The sequence below is a fragment of the Hylobates moloch genome, unplaced genomic scaffold (assembly GCF_009828535.3).
Source record: "Hylobates moloch isolate HMO894 unplaced genomic scaffold, HMol_V3 SCAFFOLD_1, whole genome shotgun sequence".
Lineage (NCBI taxonomy): Eukaryota > Metazoa > Chordata > Mammalia > Primates > Hylobatidae > Hylobates > Hylobates moloch.
The window spans coordinates 150,995,488-151,018,524 of NW_026652276.1; the positions used below are offsets into that span (position 1 = coordinate 150,995,488).

The 23,037-nt window shown below is 37.8% G+C and overlaps 1 protein-coding gene across 4 annotated transcripts in view; it reads right to left on the reverse strand.

Moving 5' to 3' along the window:
- Positions 1-23,037, reverse strand: part of HDAC9 (histone deacetylase 9) — a 945,763-nt gene that overhangs the window by 853,934 nt on the left and 68,792 nt on the right. For all 4 annotated transcript variants that reach the window (XM_032759782.2, XM_032759867.1, XM_032759877.2 and 1 more), the window contains exon 2: positions 19,779-19,899. In XM_032759782.2, coding sequence (XP_032615673.1) covers positions 19,779-19,803 — 25 coding nt within the window. In that variant the 5' untranslated portion in view covers positions 19,804-19,899. The remainder of the gene's footprint in view (positions 1-19,778; positions 19,900-23,037) is intronic.

The following is a 23,037-nucleotide window of genomic DNA, read 5'->3' on the forward strand; positions in this document are numbered from 1 at the left end:
CCATGACACACACCTTTTCCCCTACTCCAGACCTCTGTGGATTCTCTTTCCTCTACCCTCCCCTAATCAATGCCTGTTGAAATTTTACACATCCATCAAGGACATTTCAAACACTTCCATCTTCAAATTTCCCTTGAGCCACATGTGATCTCATTTTCCTCTGAGTATCCAAACTATTTTGTTTCTATATATCCTGATAAAACTTACAGCACTTTGACTTGCATTTGTACCAGTACCCTTGTTTTTGGTTTTCCTATTATTCAGACCACAGGTTCTCTCTGTTCAATGCTCTCAGCATGTAAGAATCTGCTAATAAGATTTTTTTTTAAAGGACCCCTGAGCTCCACCCAGAACCAAGTACAAGGTGGGGTGGGGGGACAGGTATAAGTAGTTTGTAAAGGCCTGCTATTGATGCTGATGTGCAACCACGGTTGATAAAAATTGTATAATTGTGGTGGAGGTCTAAACTTTATTTTTGTACTCGATATATTCATCTGAATTGAATTTAAGCTGATGCATGCTTTGACCTCTGTAAAATACTTTCTGGTCCACAGGCTACACATAATCCTTATAGTTACTGAAATGATTTACAAGTACTGAGGCATGCTGGTGGCTTGTGCTCTAGAATTGTGCGAAAGGAGACATACAAAGAATTAATCCAATAGTCCAAATTGTCTCTTTTACCTTTATTTTAGCATTTATTCTGTATGGTAATCTCACCAACAATATAATGAATTTACTAAAGGCATGATCAGTGGGTTATTCCTAATGCCTAGAACAGTGTCTGGCACATATTAGGCATGAAATAAAAGTTTGGTGAATGAATAAATGAATGAAATGAATAGCAATTACAAGCCAAGTCAGCATGACTTCAGAAATTATTTCAGGTGTTTAGTAGCTGAATAACGACCTCCCAAAAGATACCCACATCCTTATCCCTAGAACTTGTGAATATTACCTCTTAGGGAAAAAAAGGACTTCCCAGACGTGCTTAAAGGTTCTGAGATGGGGAGATTAGCTCAGATTATCCAGGTGGTCCCAAAATACAATCACACATAATGCATATAAGAGTGAAGGAGGAGGAGATTTGACACACACACAAAAGAAGGCAATGTGATCCCAAAGGCAAAGACTGGAGTGATACAGTCATAAACCAAATAATGCCAGCAGCCACCAGATGCTAGAAGAGATGAGAAACAGATTGTCCCCTGGAGTCTTTGTGGGGAGCAAGGTCCTACTGACACCTTCCTTTCAGCCCAGGGAAACTGATTTTGGACTTCTGGCTTCTGGAACTGTGAGAAAATACATTTCCTTTGTTTTAGGCCACCAAGTTTGTGGTAATTTGTTACAGCAGCCACAGGAAACTAATACAAGATAGAAAACTGACATCCAGAGAGATAAAGTAACTTGTTCTCAAAGGCCCAAAGTTAGGGCAGATCGGGGTTTCTAACAGGTATTTCTTGGCTCCTTCTGGTATTCTTATTCTTTCCAATTTACTCTGCTACCTGCCACATGTTATACAGCCCATTGAGTTCTGACACTCTTTGATCTAATCTAGGTACCAAATACAACCTCTCGTATGGCCGCAGGACGGAAATTGTAAAACGATCAATGTCTCATACTCATCAATCTTATCAGTGACTTAGCTGATTTGGAAAAAAAAAAAAAAAGAAAAAAGAAAATCACTTGACAAAAATGACAAAACAAAGTTGCTAGTACAAGGTCCAGAAAGATACACAGAGCAAACATTTTCATTGCACCATATGTAATGAATTTACAGCAGCAAATGTCCATAGGTTAAGAGTGTGTGTGTGTGCGTGTGTGTGTGTGTGTGTGTGTGTGTGTATGTGTGTTTGGGAGGGTGCTCACAAGAAATGTTGGCATGACGAACAGTGTAAAAACACACCAAAAGATGAAGCAAGGCAACTAAGGCGCTCACTACTGGGGGTAGGATAAAGTAGGGAGCTGACATGTAATTGGAAAAGGATAGCATAATTCTATGTGCGCAAAAGTGAGCAAACCTAGAGACAGAGACAAATCTGGAAATTGTGACATGGCTGGGAGATGATGGCTTTAGGCCTCAATCTCATTAGTGTGGAAAGGCTTATAGACATGAGATTTTTGTGACATTCAAAAAAGGATAGTTACAGGTCACGGTTGAGAGAAAAAAGCACATATTTATGTGTGATCATTCTAAATGAACATGTGACACTTTACTATCTCTTTTACAATTACATCTTTCATGATACCAACATAACAAATTCATGACATATTTTCCAAATGAGGAATCTGGGACAAAGAGAGATTTACTAAATAAAAGATAGATGACAGGTGTTTCCAGAGCTGTGTTTAAGTCCTTGGGCTTTTACTAAGAACTTCAAATATGCATTTGTATAATTTCTCATTAATAGATAAACAGATAAGGTAATAAAATATTCAAAGCAAAGACGTTTGGGTTTATTTAGACCCAATGAGTGTGAACACCATTTTTCCTTAGGAGAGGGAGGGTAGAGAATGGAAAGAAATATAAGAGAGGTAGAAGCAAAAAGACCAAAGCTTCTTCATCCTTATATAGTGGTTAAGAACATAAAACCCCAACAGGATATAAACATTTCCTTAATGATCCTGCAGTAATAACAAGCAAAATAAACAGTCAAACCTTAACATGTCCCTCCTCCCTTAGGACCTCAGCTTTACCTTGTAGTTTAAGAATTAGTCACTCATTTGGACTGGGGCAAGTCCCTATGGATTCAGAGAGTTTGCAATCAACTAATGGGTTATGGCATTATTGTTAGTGGATGATACCCCACAGGAGGGTGGACTATTGCATCATTCAGGGTAAAGACATACTTGTTATGTGTGTGACAAACAAAAGCCTACCCAAGGTGGTTCCTCAGAGACCTCTGAATGAAAGACATGCAGTGCTTGCCTGTTCCACATCTGTTCTTTCCATAATCTTTAGAAAAATGAGCTTCCTGGGCAAATAAGAAAGGAACTCCATTTGACCAGATATATTCCAAAGTAAGAGATCCTGTTCTCCATCAAATGCCATACCACAACACTGTCAAATAATGAAGCCAAAAACACATCTTTAATGGAGACACACAGAAAGTTTAAGATCCTAATTTAATCTTTATAAAGACTTCAATCATTATATTAAAATATTAGTCCACCACTTTAAATAAGAGGAACTGAAAATGTATACAGATTGAAAAGTCAGGAATTTTAAGCCAGATGTTTTCCCTTCTATGTATTTTACTGAAGGTCCTCAGAAACATAATATATTTAACAGTTAACTGCTAATTATACAGTATGCAAAACTGTATTACTTTTTAAAAGTATAAAGAATGTTGGATCAATGAATTCTCAACTAACTTAAAACAATTTCCTGCTTAACGACAATTAAAAACCATTTTACTCTTTCCACTATTCTTAACTACAGTACATATTTGTTTTGGGAGAGAGGTGGTTTATAAGCATTGAAACAGGGAGAAGTTCAAGTTACTAAAAGGAAAAAGGGTGGTAGGTCTGCTTCTACCACTGTGCTAGCTGAAGGAGAGCCAAATTTAGCAACTTCCCCACATTTAGAGAACTCAGTATGAAACCACAAGTCTTGCAAACAATGACTACCCTATTGCAATGTTTGTTGTTCAATGAATAGACAAGCCACCTTAGAAAGAGGGGGGCCGGGTGCGGTGGCTCACACCTGTAATCCCAGCACTTTGGGAGCCCAAGGCGTGCAGATTGCCTGAGGTCAGAAGTTCGAGATAAGTCTGGCCAACATAGTGAAACCCTGTCTCTACTAAAAATACAAAACAATTAGCCAGCATGGTGGCACGTGCCTGTAATCCCAGCTACTCGGGATGCTGAGGCAAGGGAATTGCTTGAACTAGGGAGGTGGAAGTTCCAGTGAGCCAAGATTGTGCCACTGCACTCCAGCCTGGGTGACAGAGCAAGACTCTGTCAAAGAGGAAAGGGGAATGGGGGAGAGTGAATGGGAGGGAAGGGGAGGTGGGGAACCGGAGGGAAGGGAGGTGGGGGGAGGTTGGGGGAGGAAGTTCAGTGGATAGCACTAGAGGTGAAAAGAACTGAAAGTCAACAAATGAGTAAGCAAAAAGAAAAGGGATATGATTCATGACACATATGAAACAGTTTGCTTTTGCTCAGGTATATTCAACTGCTTCTCTCCTCCCCAATTCCACGCCCCCAACACCACTATAATCAGCCTCCTCACAAAGTGCCCTTTATTCTTCACTTATTTGGCTCCTTTTGTGTGCTGGGCAGTATATTACTTAACTAAGAGAGCAAACATAAATACAGCTGCCAACTGCTTGGCTCTATATATCCCCCGCAAAAGGTACTTAGATGTCCCTTGCCCTCAAAAAGCTAAGCCTATTAGAGAAGACAACCCCAATACTAATATAAGTTCCAGAATTGAGAGAGGTAACAAATGTCAGCGTCACCCAGGAAGGCCTCACAGAAGAATGGAGTAGGAGCTGGGTGTTGAAGATAAGTAAACAGGACACTCCCAGTGGTGAGAAAGGGTCATTCAAAGGCCTCCAAGCAAGAAAACTGGACCTGGGGAAGGTAAGCAGCTCTACATGTTGAACAGAGTGGGGTTCACTGAGGAGAAAAATAAGATAAGCCTGAAAAGGGTACGGGTCCTTGTATACCTTAAATAGATGTGATAGAGAGCCATTGACATTTCTTATACAGGGCAGTGACTATATCAGAGTTAGGCTGAAAAAAGATTAATCGCACCATAGACAACAGACTTGCTATCAGGAAGCTCAGACACAGATCCATCCGTCTTCAAGCAACTTCACAGAATTTAAATGTAGGTACTAACAGGGTGTACCCAATTTCTCTTCATTTCCCTTCCTCCTCATGTATTTCATTTTCCAAAACTTACTTATATAGACCCCAAATCTTTTCTGGACTTAGGCAGAATAAAAGAAAAAGAAAGAAAGAAAACTAAGAAAGGTAGGAAGGCAGATGGGTAGGCAGATTATCAGTTCTCCCAGCAGAAGGGAAAATGAACTCTACCTTGACATACTTTATTGAAATTCAAAGACTCGATAGTGTACATTACCTAACACAAGTTATGATATGTATTATTTTTCCACTTTCCATAATTGGCTTCCCGCATTTTTCTGCTAATTTCTAGATTCTTTCATTGACATACCATGACCTGTTAAAATCTTTCAATTTACTGTTTCATTTTAAACATAAAGCCAAAGTAAGATACATCCAACTCTTCTTTAATAAAAAAGGAAGCACAATAATATAGACAAAAGGATAAAAATGCATTCAAAAATAACATAAAAATTACCCAAACATGATGAAATTATCTGTACACCAAAGCCCCGTGACACATAGTTTACCTATATAACAAACCTGCACATGTACCTCTGGACTTAAAATAAATTTTTAAAAGAATTACCCAAGCAGAATTTTCATAGCTGTATACTTCTATTTTCTAAGAGTTTAAAAAATATCTCTAATTATAATAATTTTTTAATACAACATATAATGATAGGAGATAGGGCTTTTGGAAGATCTAGTTCACAGTCACTGGGTTAATAACTTATTTTACAGACAGTATACCCTAAACAATAGTAACATATCCCAAAATTTACATGTCCATGAACCACCAAGCAAATATTTGGAATTCCAGTGACAAACCAAACAAGTAACTACAATGACTTGCAATATTTTTTTTCTTATCAGATAGAGATTTCAAAAAGAGAGGTTCAAGATAAAAGTCTGGCTTTTCCCATTTGTATGGCAGTCCTGGATCTTCAGAAAGCACTGGAGATCTCAAGACCAGAAAAACACAGCGAAGGAAATCAAGCAGGCTTTCCAGTAACAGCAGACTGAAAAACTGTCAGCAGCTTTTATTAAACATGTTTACATTCCTAGAGAGTCCAAAACTCATGACTAGTTTTTCTCATGAATAATTTGTCATTTTGATGTTTCTTTCTGAAGAACGATTTCTTCTGAGAGTTAAAGATAAAAGGTGAGTGCTTGGTCATACACCACTATGATTATCTACCCTCTCACAGAACTCACAGAATTCCAAAGAAGGCAGAATTACTAGGGCAAATTCCAACTCCAAAGGAAAAATCCCCAGCTCACCCAGAGCACTTTCCAGTGGAACTACAGTACTGGTATGAAGAGAACATTTTCTTGGACATTAAGAGCCTGGGAGAAAAGGTTAATTATGCAATGATATGTGAGGAGCAATCATCTATCATAAGCAGCAAGAGCCTTATATAATCAAGTGCCAGGAAGTTATTCTAAAAAAAGCGGGGGGGGGTTTAAAAATAATTTTACAGACTACCTCAAAGCTTATCAATTTCCTATAAATCAATACAATATTTTTTAAAAGCTCACCAATAATATGGTCATGAGTCTTTCATTTGGATATTAAAGCAACTCCAAAGCAACACAAATCAACACACTGGCATGCAGTATACAACTTATGGATTGATCCGTTCCAAGATGGCCAAATAGGAACAGCTCCAGTCTGCAGCTCCCAACGTGATCAACGCAGAAGACAGGAGATTTCTGCATTTCCAACTGAGGTGCCTGGTTCACCTCATTGGGACTGGTTGGACAGTGGGTGCAGCCCACGGAGGGTGAGCTGAAGCAGGGCAGGGCATCACCTCACCTGGGAAGTGCAAGGGGTTGGGGAATTCCCTTTCCTAGCCAAGGGAAGCTGTGACAGACAGTACTTGGAAAAACGGGACACCACCCAACCAAATACTGCGCTTTTCCAATAGTCTTAGCAAATGGCACACCAGAAGATTATATCCCACTCCTGGCTCGGCATGTCCCACACCCACGGAGCCTTGCTCACTGCTAGCGCAGCAATCTGAGATGGACTTGCAAGGCAGCAGCCTGGCAGGGTGGAGGGGTGTCTGCCACTGCTGAGGCTTGAGTAGATAAACAAAGCCGCCAGGAAGCTAGAACTGGGTGGAGCCCACCACAGCTCAGCAAGGCCTACTGCCTCCGTAGACCTCACCTCTGGGGGCAGGGTATAGCTGAACAAAAAGCAGCAGAAACTTCTGCAGACTTAAACGTCCCCTTCTGACAGCTCTGAAGAGAGCAGTGGTTCCCCCAGCATGGTGTTTGAGATTGGAAAACGGACAGACTGCCTCCTCAAGTGGGTCCCTGGCCCCCATGTAGCCTAACTGGGAGACACCTCCCAGCAGGGGCCGAATGACACCTCATACAGGCAGGTGCCCATCTGGGATGAAGTTTCCAGAGGAAGGATGAGGCAGCAATATTTGCTGTTCTGCAATATTTGTTGTTCTGTAGCCTCCGCTGGTGATACCCAGGCAAACAGGGTCTGGAGAGGACATCCAGCAATCTCCAATAGACCTGCAGCTGAGGGTCCTGATTGTTAGAAAGAAAACTAACAAACAGAAAGGAATAGCATCAACATCAACAGAAAAGACATCTACACCAAAACCCCATCTGTAGGTCTCCAACATCAAAGACCAAAGGTAGATAAAACCACAAAGATGGGGAGAAACCAGAGGAGAAAAGTTGAAAATTCTAAAATCCAGAGCACCTCTTCTCCAAAGGATCGCAGCTCCTCACCAGCAATGGAACAAAGCTGGACAGAGAATGACTTTGATGAGCCGACAGAAGCAGGCTTCAGAAGGTCAGTAATAACAAACTTCTCCAAGCTAAAGGAGGATGTTCGAACCCATCGCAAGGAAGCTAAAAACCATGAAAAAAAGATTAGACGAATGGCTCAATAGAATAAACAGTGTAGAGAAGACCTTAAATGACCTGATGGAGCTGAAAACCATGGAATGAGAACTATGTGACGCATGCACAAGCTTCAATAGCCGATTTGATCAAGTGGAAGAAAAGGTATCAGTGATTGAAGATCAAATTAATGAAATAAAGCAAGAAGACAAATTTACAGAAAAAAAGAGTAAAAAGAAACAAAGCCTCCAAGAAATATGGGAGTATGTGAAAAGACCAAATCTACGTTTGATTGGTGTACCTGAAAGTGATGGGGAGAATGGAAATGAGTTGGAAAACACTCTTCAGGATATTATCGAGGAGAACTTCCCCAAACTAACAAGACAGACCAACATTTAAATTCAGGAAATATAGAGAACATCACAAAGATACTCCTCCTTGAGAAGAGCAAACCCAAGACACATAACTGTCAGATTCACCAAGGTTGAAATGAAGGAAAAAATGTTAAGGGCAGCCAGAGAGAAAGGTCAGATCACTCACGAAGGGAAGCCCATCAGACTAACAGTTGATCCCTCTGCAGAAACCCTACAAGCCAGAAGAGAGTGGGGGACAATATTCAACATTCTTAAAGAAAAGAATTTTCAACCCAGAATTTCATATCCAGCCAAACTAAGTGAAGGAGAAATAAAATCCTTTACAGACAAGGAAATGCTGAGAGATTCTGTCACCACCAGACCTACCTTACAAGAGCTCCTGAAGGAAGGACTAAACATGGAAAGGAAAAACCAGTACCAGCCACTGAAAAAACATGCCAAATTGTAAAGATCATCGATGCTAGGAAGAAACTGCATCGACTAACGGGCAAAATAACCAGCTAACATCATAATGACAGGATCAAATTCACACATAATAATATTAACCTTAAATGTAAATGGGCTAAATGCCCCAATTAAAAGACACACACCGGCAAATCGGATAAAGAGTCAAGACCCATCAGTGTGATGTATTCAGGAGACCCATTTCACATGCAGAGACACACACAGGCTCAAAATAAAGGGATGGAGGAAGATCTACCAAGCAAATGGAAAGAAAAAAAAAAAAAAGCAGGGGTTGCAATCCTAGTCTCTGATAAAACAGACTTTAAACCAACAAAGAGCAAAAGAGACAACGCAGGCCATTACATAATGGTAAACGGATCAATTCGACAAGAAGAGCTAACTATCCTAAATATAAATGCACCCAATACAGGAACACCCAGATTCATAAAGCAAGTCCTTAGAGACCTACAAAGAGACTTGGACTCCCTCACAATAATAATGGGAGACTTTAACACCCCACTGTTAATATTAGACAGATCAAAGAGACAGAAAGTTAACAAGGATATCCAGGACTTGAACTCAGGTCTGCATCAAGCAGACAGCTAGAGAACTCTCCACCCCAAATCAACAGAATATACATTCTTCTCAACACCACATCGCACTTATTCCAAAATTGACCACACAGTTGGAAGTAAAGCACTCCTCAACAAATGTAAAAGAAGAGAAATTATAGCAAACTGTCTCTCAGACCACAGTCCACAGTTCTCTCATAACCACAGTTCTAATCAAATTAGAACTCAGGATTAAGAAACTCACTCAAAACTGCACAACTATATGGAAACTGAACAATCTGCTCCTGAATGACTACTGGGTAAATAATGAAATGAAGGCAGAAATAAAGATGTTCTTTGAAACCAGTGAGAACAAAGACACAACGTACCAGAATCTCTGGGAGGAATTTAAAGCAGCATGTAGAGGGAAATTTATAAACTAAATGCCCACAAAAGAAAGCAGGAAAGATCTAAAATCAACACCATAACATCACAGTTAAACGAACTAGAGAAGCAAGAATAAACAAATTGAAAAGGTAGCAGAAGGCAAGAAATAACTAAGATCAGAGCAGAACTGAAAGAGATAGAGACATAAAAAACCCTTCAAAAAATCAATGAATCTAGGAGCTGGTTTTTTGAAAGGATCAACAAAATTGATAGACCATTAGCAAGACTAATAAAGAAGGAAAGAGAGAAGAATCAAATAGACGCAATCAAAAATGATAAAGGGGATATCACCACCGATCCCACGGAAATACAAACTACCATGGGAGAACAGAATACTATAAAAACCTCTATGCAAATAAACTAGAAAATCTAAAAGAAATGGATAAATTCCTAGACACATACACCCTCCCAAGACTAAACAAGGAAGAAGTTGAACCTCTGAATAGACCAATAACAGGCTCTGAAATTGAGGCAATAATTAATAGCTTACCAACCAAAAAAACTCCAGGACCAGACAGATTCACAGCCGAATTCTACCAGAAGTACAAAGAGGAACTGGTATCATTCCTTCTGAAACTATTCCAATCAATAGAAAAACAAGGAATCCTCCCTAACTCATTTTATAAGGCCAGCATCATCCTGATAACAAAGCCTTCAGAGACACAACAAGAAAAGAGAATTTTAGACCAATATCCCTGATGAACATCAACGTAAAAGTCCTCAATAAAATACTGGCAAGCCAAATCCAGCAGCACATTAAAATGCTTATCCACCACGAACAAGTTGGCTTCATCACTGGGATGCAAGGCTGGTTCAACATACACAAATCAATAAACATAATCCATCACATAAACAGAACCAACGACAAAAACCAAATGATTATCTCAATAGATGCAGAAAAGGCCTTTGACAAAATTCAACAGCCCTTCATGCTAAAAATTCTCAATAAACTAGGTATTGATGGAACGTATCTCAAAATAATAAGAGCTATTTATGACAAACCCACAGCCAATATCATACTGAATGGGCAAAAACTGGAAGCATTCCCTTTGAAAACTGGCATAAGACAGGGATGCCCTCTCTCACCACTCCTATTCAACACAGTGATAGAAGTTCTGGCCAGGGCAATCAGGCAAGAGAAAAAAATAAAGGGTATTCAATTAGGAAAAGAGGAAGTCAAATTGTCCCTGTTCACAGATGACATGACTGTATATTTAGAAAACCCCATCATCTCACCCCAAAATCTCAAGCTGATAAGCAACTTCAGCAAAGTCTCAGGATACAAAATCAATGTGCAAAAATCACAAGCATTCCTATACACCAATAACAGACAAACAGAGAGCCAAATCATGAGTAAACTCCCATTCCCAATTGCTACTAAGAGAGTAAAGTACCTAGGTATACAACTTACAAGGGATGTGAAGGACCTCTTCAAGGAGAACTACAAACCACTGCTCAAGGAAATAAAAGAGGACACAAACAAATGAAAGAACATTCCATGCTCATGGAGAGGAAGAATCAATATCATGGAAATGGCCATACTGCCCAAGGTAATTTATACACTCAACGCCATCCCCATCAAACTACCAATGACTTTCTTCACAGAATTGGAAGAAACTACTTTAAAGTTCATATAGAACCAAAAAAGAGCCCACACTGCCAAGACAATCCTAAGCAAAAAGAACAAAGCTGGAGGCATCACACTACCTGACTTCAAACTACACTACAAGCCAACAGTAACCAAAACAGCATGGTTCTGGTACCAAAACAGAGATACAGACCAATGGAACAGAACAGATCCTTCAGAAATACCACCGCACATCTACAACCATCTGATCTTTGACAAACCTAACAAAAACAAGAAATGGGGAAACAATTCCCTGTTTAATAAATGGTGCTGGGATAACTGGCTAGCCATATGTAGAAAGCTGAAACTGGATCCCTTCCTTATGCCTTATACAAAAATTAATTCAAGATGGATTAAAGACTTAAATGTTAGACCTAAAACCATAAAAAAACCCTAGAAGAAAACCTGGGCAATACCATTCAGGACCCAGGCATGGGCAAGGACTTCATGACTAAAACACCAAAAGCAACAGCAACAAAAGCCAAAATAGACAAATGGGATCTCATTAAACTAAAGAGCTTCTGCACAGCAAAAGAAACTACCATCAGAGTGAACAGGCAACCTACAGAATGGGAGAAAATTTTGCAATCTATCCATCTGACAAATCTACAAAGAACTTAAACACATTTACAAGAAAAAAACAACCCAGCCCATCAAAAAGTGTGCAAAGGATATGAACAGACACTTCTCAAAAGAAGACTTTTATGCAGCCAACAGAAACATGAAAAAATGCTCATCATAACTGGTCATCAGAAAAATGCAAATCAAAACCACAATGAGATACCATCTCACACCAGTTAGAATGGCCATCATTAAAAAGTCAGGAAACAACAAATGCTGGAGAGGATGTGGAGAAATAGGAACACTTTTATACTGTTGGTGGGAGTGCAAACTAGTTCAACCATTGTGGAAGACAGTGTGGCAATTCCTCAAGGATCTAGAACTAGAAATACCATTTGACCCAGCCATCCCATTACTGGGTATATACCCAAAGGATTATAAATCATGCTGCTATAAAGACACATGCACATGTATGTTTATTGCGGCACTATTCACAATAGCAAAGACTTAGAACCAATCTAAATGTCCATCAATGATAGACTGGATTAAGAAAATGTGGCACATATACACCATGGAATACTATGCAGCCATAAAAAGGATGAGTTCATGTCCTTTGCATGGATATGGATGCAGCTGGAAACCATCATTCTCAGCAAACTATCACAAGGACAGAAAACCAGACACCACATGTTCTCACTCATAGGTGGGAATTGAACAATAAGAACACTTGGACACAGGGCAGGGAACATCACACACCGGGGCCTGTCGTTCAGTGCGGGACAGGGGGAGGGATAGCATTAGGAGAAATATCTAATGTAAATGATGAGTAAATGGGTGCAGCAAACCAACGTGGCACATGTATACCTATGTTAACAAACATGTACGTTGTGCACATGTACCCTAGAACTTAAAGTATAATTTAAAAAAAAAGAAAAAAAACTCATGGATCATAACTGCAAGGAAAAGTATGGCAAAATTAAAACCATAACAATGCCTCACCCACTGGAAACTCAAAATTTTGTAAATCTATAGAATAAAGACAGAAGAACCAAGAAAATAAGAGGGGTGCAGTGGATAAGGAGACAATTAAAATGCAATTACAGTATGTAAGAAAAACAAGTACATCTATTTTGTCCATAAAAAATACTTTTGCAGGCTGGGTGCAGTGGCACATACCTGTAATCCCAGCACTTTGGGAGGCCGAGGTGGGTGGATCACCTGAGGTCAGGAGTTCAAAACCAGCCTGAGCAACATGGTGAAACCCCGCCTCTACTAAATACAAAAAATTAGCCAGGCATGGTGCCACATGCCTGTAATCCCAGTTACTTGGGAGACTGAGGCAGAAGAATTGCTCGAACCCAGGAGGCGGAGGTTGCAGTGAGCCGAGATCACGCCATTGCACTCCAGCCTGGGCAACAAGAACAAAACTCCATTTAAAACACACACACACGCGCGCACGCGCACACACACACAAAAAACAAGACTTTTGCACCTCCTCAGAACTTGTGATCTTCTAACAATTTTATTTAACATAGTTCTTAGCTTTCTAACCCTACAACAAGTTAGAGGCAATGGATTATAAATGGAGAAAACTGCTATACGTTGACATTCTCAAAATATGACAAAAATTAAGAAATATGCAGAAAATCACAGAAAGTAAAGCCTTTGGGGGATATTTAGTGTAAACGTACAGGTTACATGGTTCTACATACCTTTGTATTCCTCTAGAGTTATTATAGTACTGCAACACAAGCACACATGTACCACACACATACACAAACACACACACACACACACAGAGTTTTTGTACTCTTAAGAATAAACTCCAATCTATAAAGACAAAAAAATCCTCCATAAAGGTTCCACATAATGTTATAAACAAACGGCTGTACATGTGTATTTGCAGAGGTAGCAAGATTTTGCTTATGGGGCTTAAGAAAATATATAGTCTAGTATTGTTTTATAATAGTGTTCATGAAAAGATCAGTGTAAAACAAGTATTTATCAACCACTGTATATTTGGCCTATATTTTCATCATAATACTTAAAACTACAGAGGTGTTGAAAAACATGACCCCAAAATGCAATAAAGAACAAACATAAGAATTGTGATTATAAAGTTTAAAGTACTTTTTCCTCAGCATATGTGCAATTATAATTTCAGATAAATTGACATTATTTTTAAACACTAATTAAGGACATATAATATTCAGCATACATTTTACTCCCATTTTCTGCAGAGTTCCCACTAACAGGAACTTGAATTTTCTAATAGCTACACTGGGCATTATCTATTCTGCATGATTCATAAAGAAAGGCTTAGGCAACTCTTAGAAAATGTTGGTAAGCTGATCTGCCCTGATTTTAATGTGTGTCAATCTCTTCAAAGGAAAATTACTTAACTTTTTAATGACTGGTTAAATCAAGAGTGCATTATAAAATACTCCACCTCTTGGTAAGCAATACCATATCTGCAGTCCTAGGTATAAAATTTTAAGACAAATGTGGTAGAGAGAGGCCAGCTGTTCACCAAACCTGTCTCCTCCTCTTCCTGGAGTACTGCTAGACTACATTTCCCAGCCTCCTTTGTAGTTAGGTATGGCCATGTGGCTAAATTCCACTCAGCGAAATGTGAACAAAAGTGATGTACCTTTGGAAACTTCCCACACTCAATGCACTTCTTCCATTTCCCTCCCATCAGCTTGATGTGGAGATGCACAATGACCTTAGAATACATGAACTGAAGAAGCACAAACCAGTTAGAAGCTGTCCGGGGCAAAGGGTAGCCATTAGAAAAAGAGCAGCTCGCTACTCAGGAAAACCCTTTTAGTCTTTATATGAACAAGAAATAACCTTCTTTTCTGTTTGGCCTGCATTATGGAGTTTGTTTGTAGTGTTACAATAATGAAAATTATATAAGTGGAATTAACCACCAAAATTAATTGTGAAAAGCAAATATAAAAACAAATAAATGTGCAAAACAAATTTATTCTGAACATTTTCAGAAAAGGTTTATGCCTCACTTATTAAAGCACCGTCCTTCAAAAACTAGCGAATGAATAAAATGCTTTATTTGGTTTATGTTTCAAACTTGAATATCAGATCGAGAAGTTTTGACTTACAAATAGCAAAAGAATGAATCACTTAACTGTGAAGTTAAAGTAGTAAAAAAAAAAAAATCCAAAACAATAGTTAATAACTTTAACATACAGTGTTTCCTATTAATACCATACCCTGTGATCAACTTCTGCTACAACAAACATCAAAAAACTAATTTGTTTTATTATCCTGGAATATTTTTCTTGAATATTACTTGAAATAGATAATTGGCCAGCGGCCTGAAAATATTTTAGTTATATAGAGCTACTTGTTATGGGATTTGACCTGTACTTCATTAAAAAGCTAACTGATCATACTCATCTAGGGAAGCCATAACCTATTTGATTTGCCCTAAGACTATTTCATTTAACATTCATTTTTTTGGTAACACACTACAAACAAACTGAAGAAAAAATACCCACTTGGACATTATGATATTTGTTTGTAGCTTTGTCCTGGTTTTAGTTTCCTACTTAATGACTAAATGGCACCACAGTGGGTAATGCACTGGGGTAAAAATGGTGAATCATTAAAGAGTTCGTAAATTTTAAAAACAGGGGCAGGCCTTCTGGGTCCCATATGCTTCTAAGAAACCCGATGTTGTGCTGTATTAATTGAACCATGAAGCTTTTATTAGTCCTCTTTAAAAATGCTTGCAGAGAAGCTTTTATTAATGCTTGCCCCTAAATTGTTTATACTACTTAGCATTTCCATAACAATTTATATTTCAAAGAACTTTTTGATCATTAGTTACATCTACTCTACATTTCTATAGGGGAATTCAGCTGTTTAGCAAAACAGAGGCATGAAGATAAATCTCTTAACTAATTTTTGCCCAAGACTTGCCAATAAGAAAATGAATAGAATATGAGAAAATGAACAGAATATAAGATCTTGCTATAAATCTTTCACTTCTATAAATAGCTTGGTCCTCTCACTCCATATGAGTAGAGTAGTTGTAAGTGTTCCCACAATGGTGAAAAGAGAGATGAGCTAGCTTTATACAAGGGGCTTTGAAAACTAATGTTATAGGACTTTGCAACACAGCTTTGGCCACTCTAACTTCCAAACTTACCTAAAAGCCCACAAGGCCAGAGCATTGCACAATTCTAAGGGCAACAGGCACATTGTGTTCTATGCTTGGAAAATTCCTTTGGATGCATTTTCATCAAAATTAATTACAAAAAATAGATTCACCAAATTTAAAAATCATACTGGAATCATGTTAGGGTTGATGTAGCCCAATTTATTTAAAAACATTCAGGCTGAAATTAGGTTTTCTATAATCTTGAGATCAGACTAAAAAGCTGCTCTGGGTTAAAATATGCTTAAACTTCTTTTGAGGAAAATAAAGGCACTCCATAAAAATCTCTTTGGTCCATCCACCTCCCCATAAAAATGAGATGGCCTAGATAGAAGCAAAGCCACTAGAATATTCCCCTCAAATTATTGCCTTCTCTAGGTTTCCACAGTGTTAGCTTTCTTTCCTTTCTTTTTTTGAGACAGGGTCTTGCTCTGTGGCCCAGGCTAGAACGCAGTGCAGTGGCATTATCATGGCTCACTCACTGCAGTCTTGACCTCCTGGGCTCAAGCAATCCTCCCACCTCAGCCTCCTAAGTAGCAGGAACTACGGGCATGCACCACCACACCAAGCAATTTTTAAAAAAAATTTTTGTAGAGATAGGATCTCACCATATTGCCCAGGCTAGTCTCGAACCCCTGGGCTCAAGCAATCTTCCCACCTAGGCCTCTCAAATTGCTGGGATTACAGGCATGCGCCACTGCACCTAGCCAGTGTTAGCTTTTTATTTATCTATCATCAGAGAACAAAATAACTAAATTAGCATAGTTTTGCTCACAAGAGAGACACTTACTTGAGATAGGACTTAATGATGTATTTTTTGTGTTTATAGTCTCCAAATATGAAACATTAGTGCTGTTGAATGGACTAAGAGCATTTCTACACTTTGCCAAGTCATAGTAAAGAACAATATACATTCTACAATCCAGTATCCTTCCCCCAGGCTACCACACGATACTCTTCCAGGGAGGAGTCTGGAAATCTGTATTTTTAACAAGTCTCAGGAGATTTTTACTATCTGACATGTTTGGAAAATGCTAGATAAGATGAGTCCTAAAATCCTTCCTTCTGAGATTTGGCAATTCTGATAAAAATTACATTACTAGAAATAGTATCCATACTGTTGTACAGAGGAAATAAATTTCTGGTCATAAATTTATTAAAATACTTCAGACAATGAATGGACTAAAGCTATTTATATTTGTCTCTCCCATGAAAGGGTGCTGTCCATAGGGTAGAAACTATGTTTTAGTGCTCATTGTGTCCCTATTGGATAACACACTGGCTGGCACAAGTTAGATGCTTAATAAGTTTTGAATGAAGAGCTCAACTGCAGCAGCTAGCTGCCAATCTTATCCAGATAGTCCTTCCTCCATTCAGGATCCTCAGTGCCCAAAAGCAGTACCCAAGGCTCTAACTTTGAACATAACTGGGCAGCAAAATTCAAATAAAAACTATTAAATTTCATATACAAAAATCAGCACTTATTGTTTGACTGAATACATGATTAAGACAGTAGCATTTTGTATTTCATATCAACCATATTTGAATATGGATGGAGAACTTTTCTAAGAATGATGTTAATGCATGGGAAAAATAAGAATTCACACCACACCAGAACCAATTTTGAAGACAAACATACTCAGTCTGAAACATGGACAATTAAAGAATTTCTGGAACTACTGAAGTGAGTCTATTTTTCTTTCTGGTGCACAATAACTCCTTAGAGCCATTTGTGGAACAAAAGCAAAATAAATGGATGGTGATTGCATAAGACCAATTTAATACTCTTTTTAGATAGTGGGAAAAAAAGATGTAAGAAAAACATATTTTTTTCTAAATCAAACAATCAGGTTATTTCTCAGAATATATATGGTACCCTAAGGTGCAGGCTAATAACAGGAGAAAAATTTTTTTATGTTTGTGGCAGGAACATTTTCCTTTATCCATGCAAAGTGAATTTCAGGTATCTGATCATAGTTTTTTTTACTTGCAATAAATAGAAGAAACTCCTACCCACCTGGCACATTTACTATCACTTTCCTCAACTTCAGATTTCATTCATAAAAACTTCCCAAATGGAGGTGATTAAGACTTCTGCATAATGTTATTGTCAACACAGCAGAATGATTTATAAGAAAAAAGTACACGAGGAAATTTTGGTGACCCTAAAGTCAAGTGAGCTTCACTCAATGGTTGTCTTATTTATCCATCACCTTTTCTCTTCTGGTAACTGAACAATTATCACGACTGGCAAGAATTTCCTCATCAAAATAGCAGCTTCAAGTGAGATTTTCATTTTATAAAATCAATGTTCTTGGGGAGCAGGGTATACCAACGTCCACTGCCAAATATTATCACAAGAAAAAAATACTTGACCACAGTGGTTCTAAATTAATGCCTCTTTTAAACAATCCAATTTTGAAACACTGAATTTATATACAAATAAATATACATCATATTTAAAATGCAATATATACCTATATAAGGCAAATGTTATTTTAAGTTCATCCCAACAGAAAGAATAATAGTACTAGACTATAATTGTAATAAGAAATGCCGCTCACAGAACACACTTCAACAAGGTTGTTTGTAGAGGCTGGTAGGGGATGGGGTGAGAAACGGGCAGAAGAAGCTAAACCAGTGATTCCCAAAGTGTGGTCCCCAAGCAGCAACAGCATTGCCAGGGGAACTTGTAAGAATCACAATTCCTGGGCCCCACTCCAGACTTACGAAATCAAAAACTATGAGAATAGGGCTTGTTTTAACAAACTCTCCAAGTGATGTCAGTGCATGCTAAAGTTTGAGAACCACTAGGCAATAAAGACTCAGAGATAACAAGCATAAGTAACTGTCATCTGCTTAACCTAGTGACATGCCAATTATCAAACATGGTTGTGACTAAAGACTCAGGGATTTCTTGACTGCACCATTTAGAATCAAGTTCCAAATTCAGCATACAAGTTGGCGGCCTGTTAGGGATGTGGGAAAAGGTTGATGAAACAGCAGAATTCCCAAACAGCTAACTTGGGTGTGGCAATCCAGGGAATGAAAATTTTGGCAAGTTTTCTCCCTTATAAGCCCTGAATATGATAGTACATAACCTTCAACTTAGAGAGTTAAATAAACCAAGGATATCAATATGCTAAAGAATCTATAAAGAAATAAATGCTCCTATAAGTATCCAAGCAGAAAATTCTCGTAAAACTTGTCTGTTACTAGTATGTGGTATCTGACCCTACTTCATCATTCCCAAAACTTGGATTGTGTTTGTTCCAAAAATGACAGCCTGTTCCTGGAGGAATGGGTGTTGGCTGTGCTGATCACAGCACTACATGAGCAGCACACATCACTGGAATAGGAGGAAGCAGGTGCTGAGATTATAATTAAATATGTATATAGGAAACAGGAGTGGCAGCAAAGAAGGGTGGGGAGGAAAAATATCCTTCCTGTGTGTCAAAGAGATAGAGGTGGAGTCAATCCACAAACTGACTTCCAAAGCCCCACAGTATAATTTCAAAGCATACAGACACGTGTTAGGTCAGAAAGATTATGGGTGCAAAATGGATTCCTATATAATAGTTCATATTCATAACTTCATGAAGTTCAATCTGAATGTTACCTTGGAAGCAGAAGAATTAAAGTCCTATGCTCAGACTACAATGCAAATCAAATCAGTTGTCCAGGAAACAAACTGGGTTAAGCAACAGAGAATTAGCTATCGAATGCAAAATTCAAAATTTGTTACATTAAGCAATCTTTGTTCAAAAAAAAAAAGTTCCTTCATAAATTAAATTACTTGGTTTGAAACAACGCAAAGCAACATCTTTTACATAAAGTCTATTAACAGTTTAAGAAGCAACCAGACTGACCAGGCTGTGCAGGTGAGCTCATCATGAGAATCAGAGGGACTGCTAAAACCAGGATGCAGATTCACAGCCGTTGTCGTTCAACTGCTGACGATGATCCAGGAGGGGTTGGCAGAGGAGAAATCTAGAACATAAGAAAAATGCAATGTTTAAGATACAAGCTATGTCAAGTCACACTGGAAAAGAAACACAGAGAACTGGCCTTGAGTGTCAACTCAGCCACAGCGCAACCATATGTCTTTGAGACAGTCATATCAACCTTCCGGGTCTCTAAGTCTTCATCTAAAAAAGAGCAAATTTAGCAGTCTCCCTTATAGCACAGGAATATTGTGAACATAGAAATAAAATAATAGGTCTAGAAGGAATCTGTGAGGGAGAAAGCAATTCACATAATTATAATTAGCTTACTGTTTACTGTTCACTATAATTTGCTATTATCATTATTATAGAAATTAAAAACCTTTTTTGGATTTTTGGATATAAGTATCTCATTACATAGCATTTTAAACTATCATTATCAAAGACTTCCTTTTACAGATAGGACTTCTTGGCAAAAAGAAATGTTTAACGGACTAAAAAAAGAACAAATAGGCCATAAACTATAAGAGTGACAGAAAACTCCCATGATAATTTCCACTTTTTCTTAAAGTCTTTTGTAATCTTGTTCCAGCCCAAAGTAACAGCAACCATAGTCTTTCTAGGAGTCAGACTAACAGGATGGACTTCTTAAAAGGAATTTAAGGGACTTTCTGCTTTTAATTTGAACGTACTTCCACTTCTAGACACTTAGAGGAAAAGCAACTGGAAGGACATTTTCCTAAGAGTTTACTGGAATGTCAAACTTAAGAAAAAAGCAGCAGCTTTTAAAATTACACTCAATGAGTTTCTTACTAAAATAGTATATCCCAATTGCACTATTTTTATAGACAGATGCTGTAACTCTGAGAATTATATACTCCTTTATCTTCAGAATCCAACATATTTATTATGACTAGTTTTTCCATCACTATTTTGAAAGTGTTATTGCTATTTTTGCCCAAATGTATAAAGCCAGATATAAATACATACTTTCTTTGAAGAACTTTATAACATCACCAAGAATATCTATAATACTTATATGGTCTCTAAATAGAAATGTGCTATTTAGTTATTCAAACAGCTAAGTAGTGTCATTAGACCTAGCAGGCTACTTCTCATCACATCCTTGGTGCTCAATAAGTATTAAGATTTAGTGACAATTAAAATGTACATTTTTATAAATCTCCTTCAAAAATTATATTCATGTGCTGTTTTATTAACATCATCTGAAGAGTCTTGATTTCTATGTCAACGAAAAAGCAACATCTCTACAGAAAGATAAAAATGAAGAGCAAAGTTTTTTATTTTTATATCAAGAAATGGACATTCTGACATTAGTTTTAGATAAAAATTGTTCAATGTGATATTTACTATAATAATAATATCACCCTTTGGGAGGCCAGGGCGGGTGGATCACTTGAGGTCAGGAGTCTGAGACCAGCCTGGCCAAGATTGTGAAACCCCATCTCTACTAAAAATACAAAAAATTGGCCAGGCATGGTGGTGGGCACCTGTAATCCCAGCTGTTCAGGAGGCTGAAGCAGGAGAATCACTTGAACCTGGGAGGCGAAGGGTGCAGTGGGCCAAGATGGTGCCACTCCACTCCAGCCTGGGCAACAAAAGCAAATCTCCATCTCAAAAATAATAATAATAATAATAAATGTAAACATCACTCACATTGTTCTTTATAGTTACAAAGTGCTTTTAGATATGTCACCATATTTGATATGACTTTCATAAGAACCATGCTAATAGATAACTTGTAACTCTCTCCTCTCACCCTGGACCTAATAGGTGAGGAAACTGAGATGCTATCTGCTTCATAATTAAAAGTAAATAAAATAAAAGTTAAATTTACTTGAATTTGAATTTATAGACTATCTTAAATTAACAAGTGTAAGCTTCAAGATTTCGTCATTCTTATTTTTTTACATTGTAGTCTGAAACATTTTGTAAATGCTCTTGATACAATCTTGATTCTCAGTGGCACAACTTGATTTTAAATTAAGAATAACGAACAGAAAGCAACAGGAAACCTTTAGAGAAGGTAAGTGAAGCAGCTTTGAAAGTTACCTTCCATCAAAGGCATCGTTAGTGTGATTTTTAAAAAAATGTTTTTCATCTTTAACGTCACTTTGTACAATTGATACTTGTGTATTTGCAAATATAACTCAAATTTAACCAATAATTTCCAACAGTTCAACAGCAGTTAACTTCTCCCACTTATTTCCACAAAAACACACATAACAACTCTCCATGACATGCTGATTTGTGGCTGGGCATGTAATAGTTGGGTTTTGACTTCACAGCTCCAAACCTGAGTTGCAAAGTAAATCTGGGATGGAAATATAAATTTGACTTACAAATATCAAGTCTTTTTGAAAGTTAAACAACTCCCCTTGCCTTCAGTCTTTTTAATAACTGCCTCCACATGACACATTGCTCTAACATTTATGAAAATGTTATCTGAATACTCTTTTAATGAAAATGAATAGGCATTTCTATATTGATATACACTAGTTTCCATTTACTGCATTTCCATTTCCAATAATCCACATTAAACCAAAGCTATCATTACTGCCACAGCTGCACAAGTAGAATATGGTCATTTAAGGAGTTCTCCTAAAATGTTTCAGGGATACCGATCTGCTGTACATATGTGCACATCACATGTATGGATACATCATAGGCTATACATGCTTCCCTCTCCTCATGCCCACAAAATCAGATTAGCAGTCTGATCCACATCTTTTAGGGACAAAATTGATATATAATTTTATACGAATTAAGACCACTTTAAGTTGCTTGGAAAAGAAAGAAGGGTCAGTGGTCAACATCTGTCGATGAGAATGGGGAATTTATTCTCAAATCTTCCCACACTTCTTTATCCAAATGGGCTGCAGAGTAATAAACTGTTTAGAAGTTCCCCTCATATATTAGTCATTCTTATGATAAGCCTGAACTAGAAATAATAGGAAACTCGCCTTCAGGTGGGTAGATGACAAAAAAAGAACAGAAAAATAATACAAATTGTTTGTAAGTACAGATTATCAAAACATATAATAGAAATATATCTGCTTTCAATTAATGGTTTCAATGAATTTTAACATGAGTTTCCCCATGCTGTAAAAAACATATACATATAGGTGTACATTTAAGGAGATAAACACAAGTGCATCAAAAA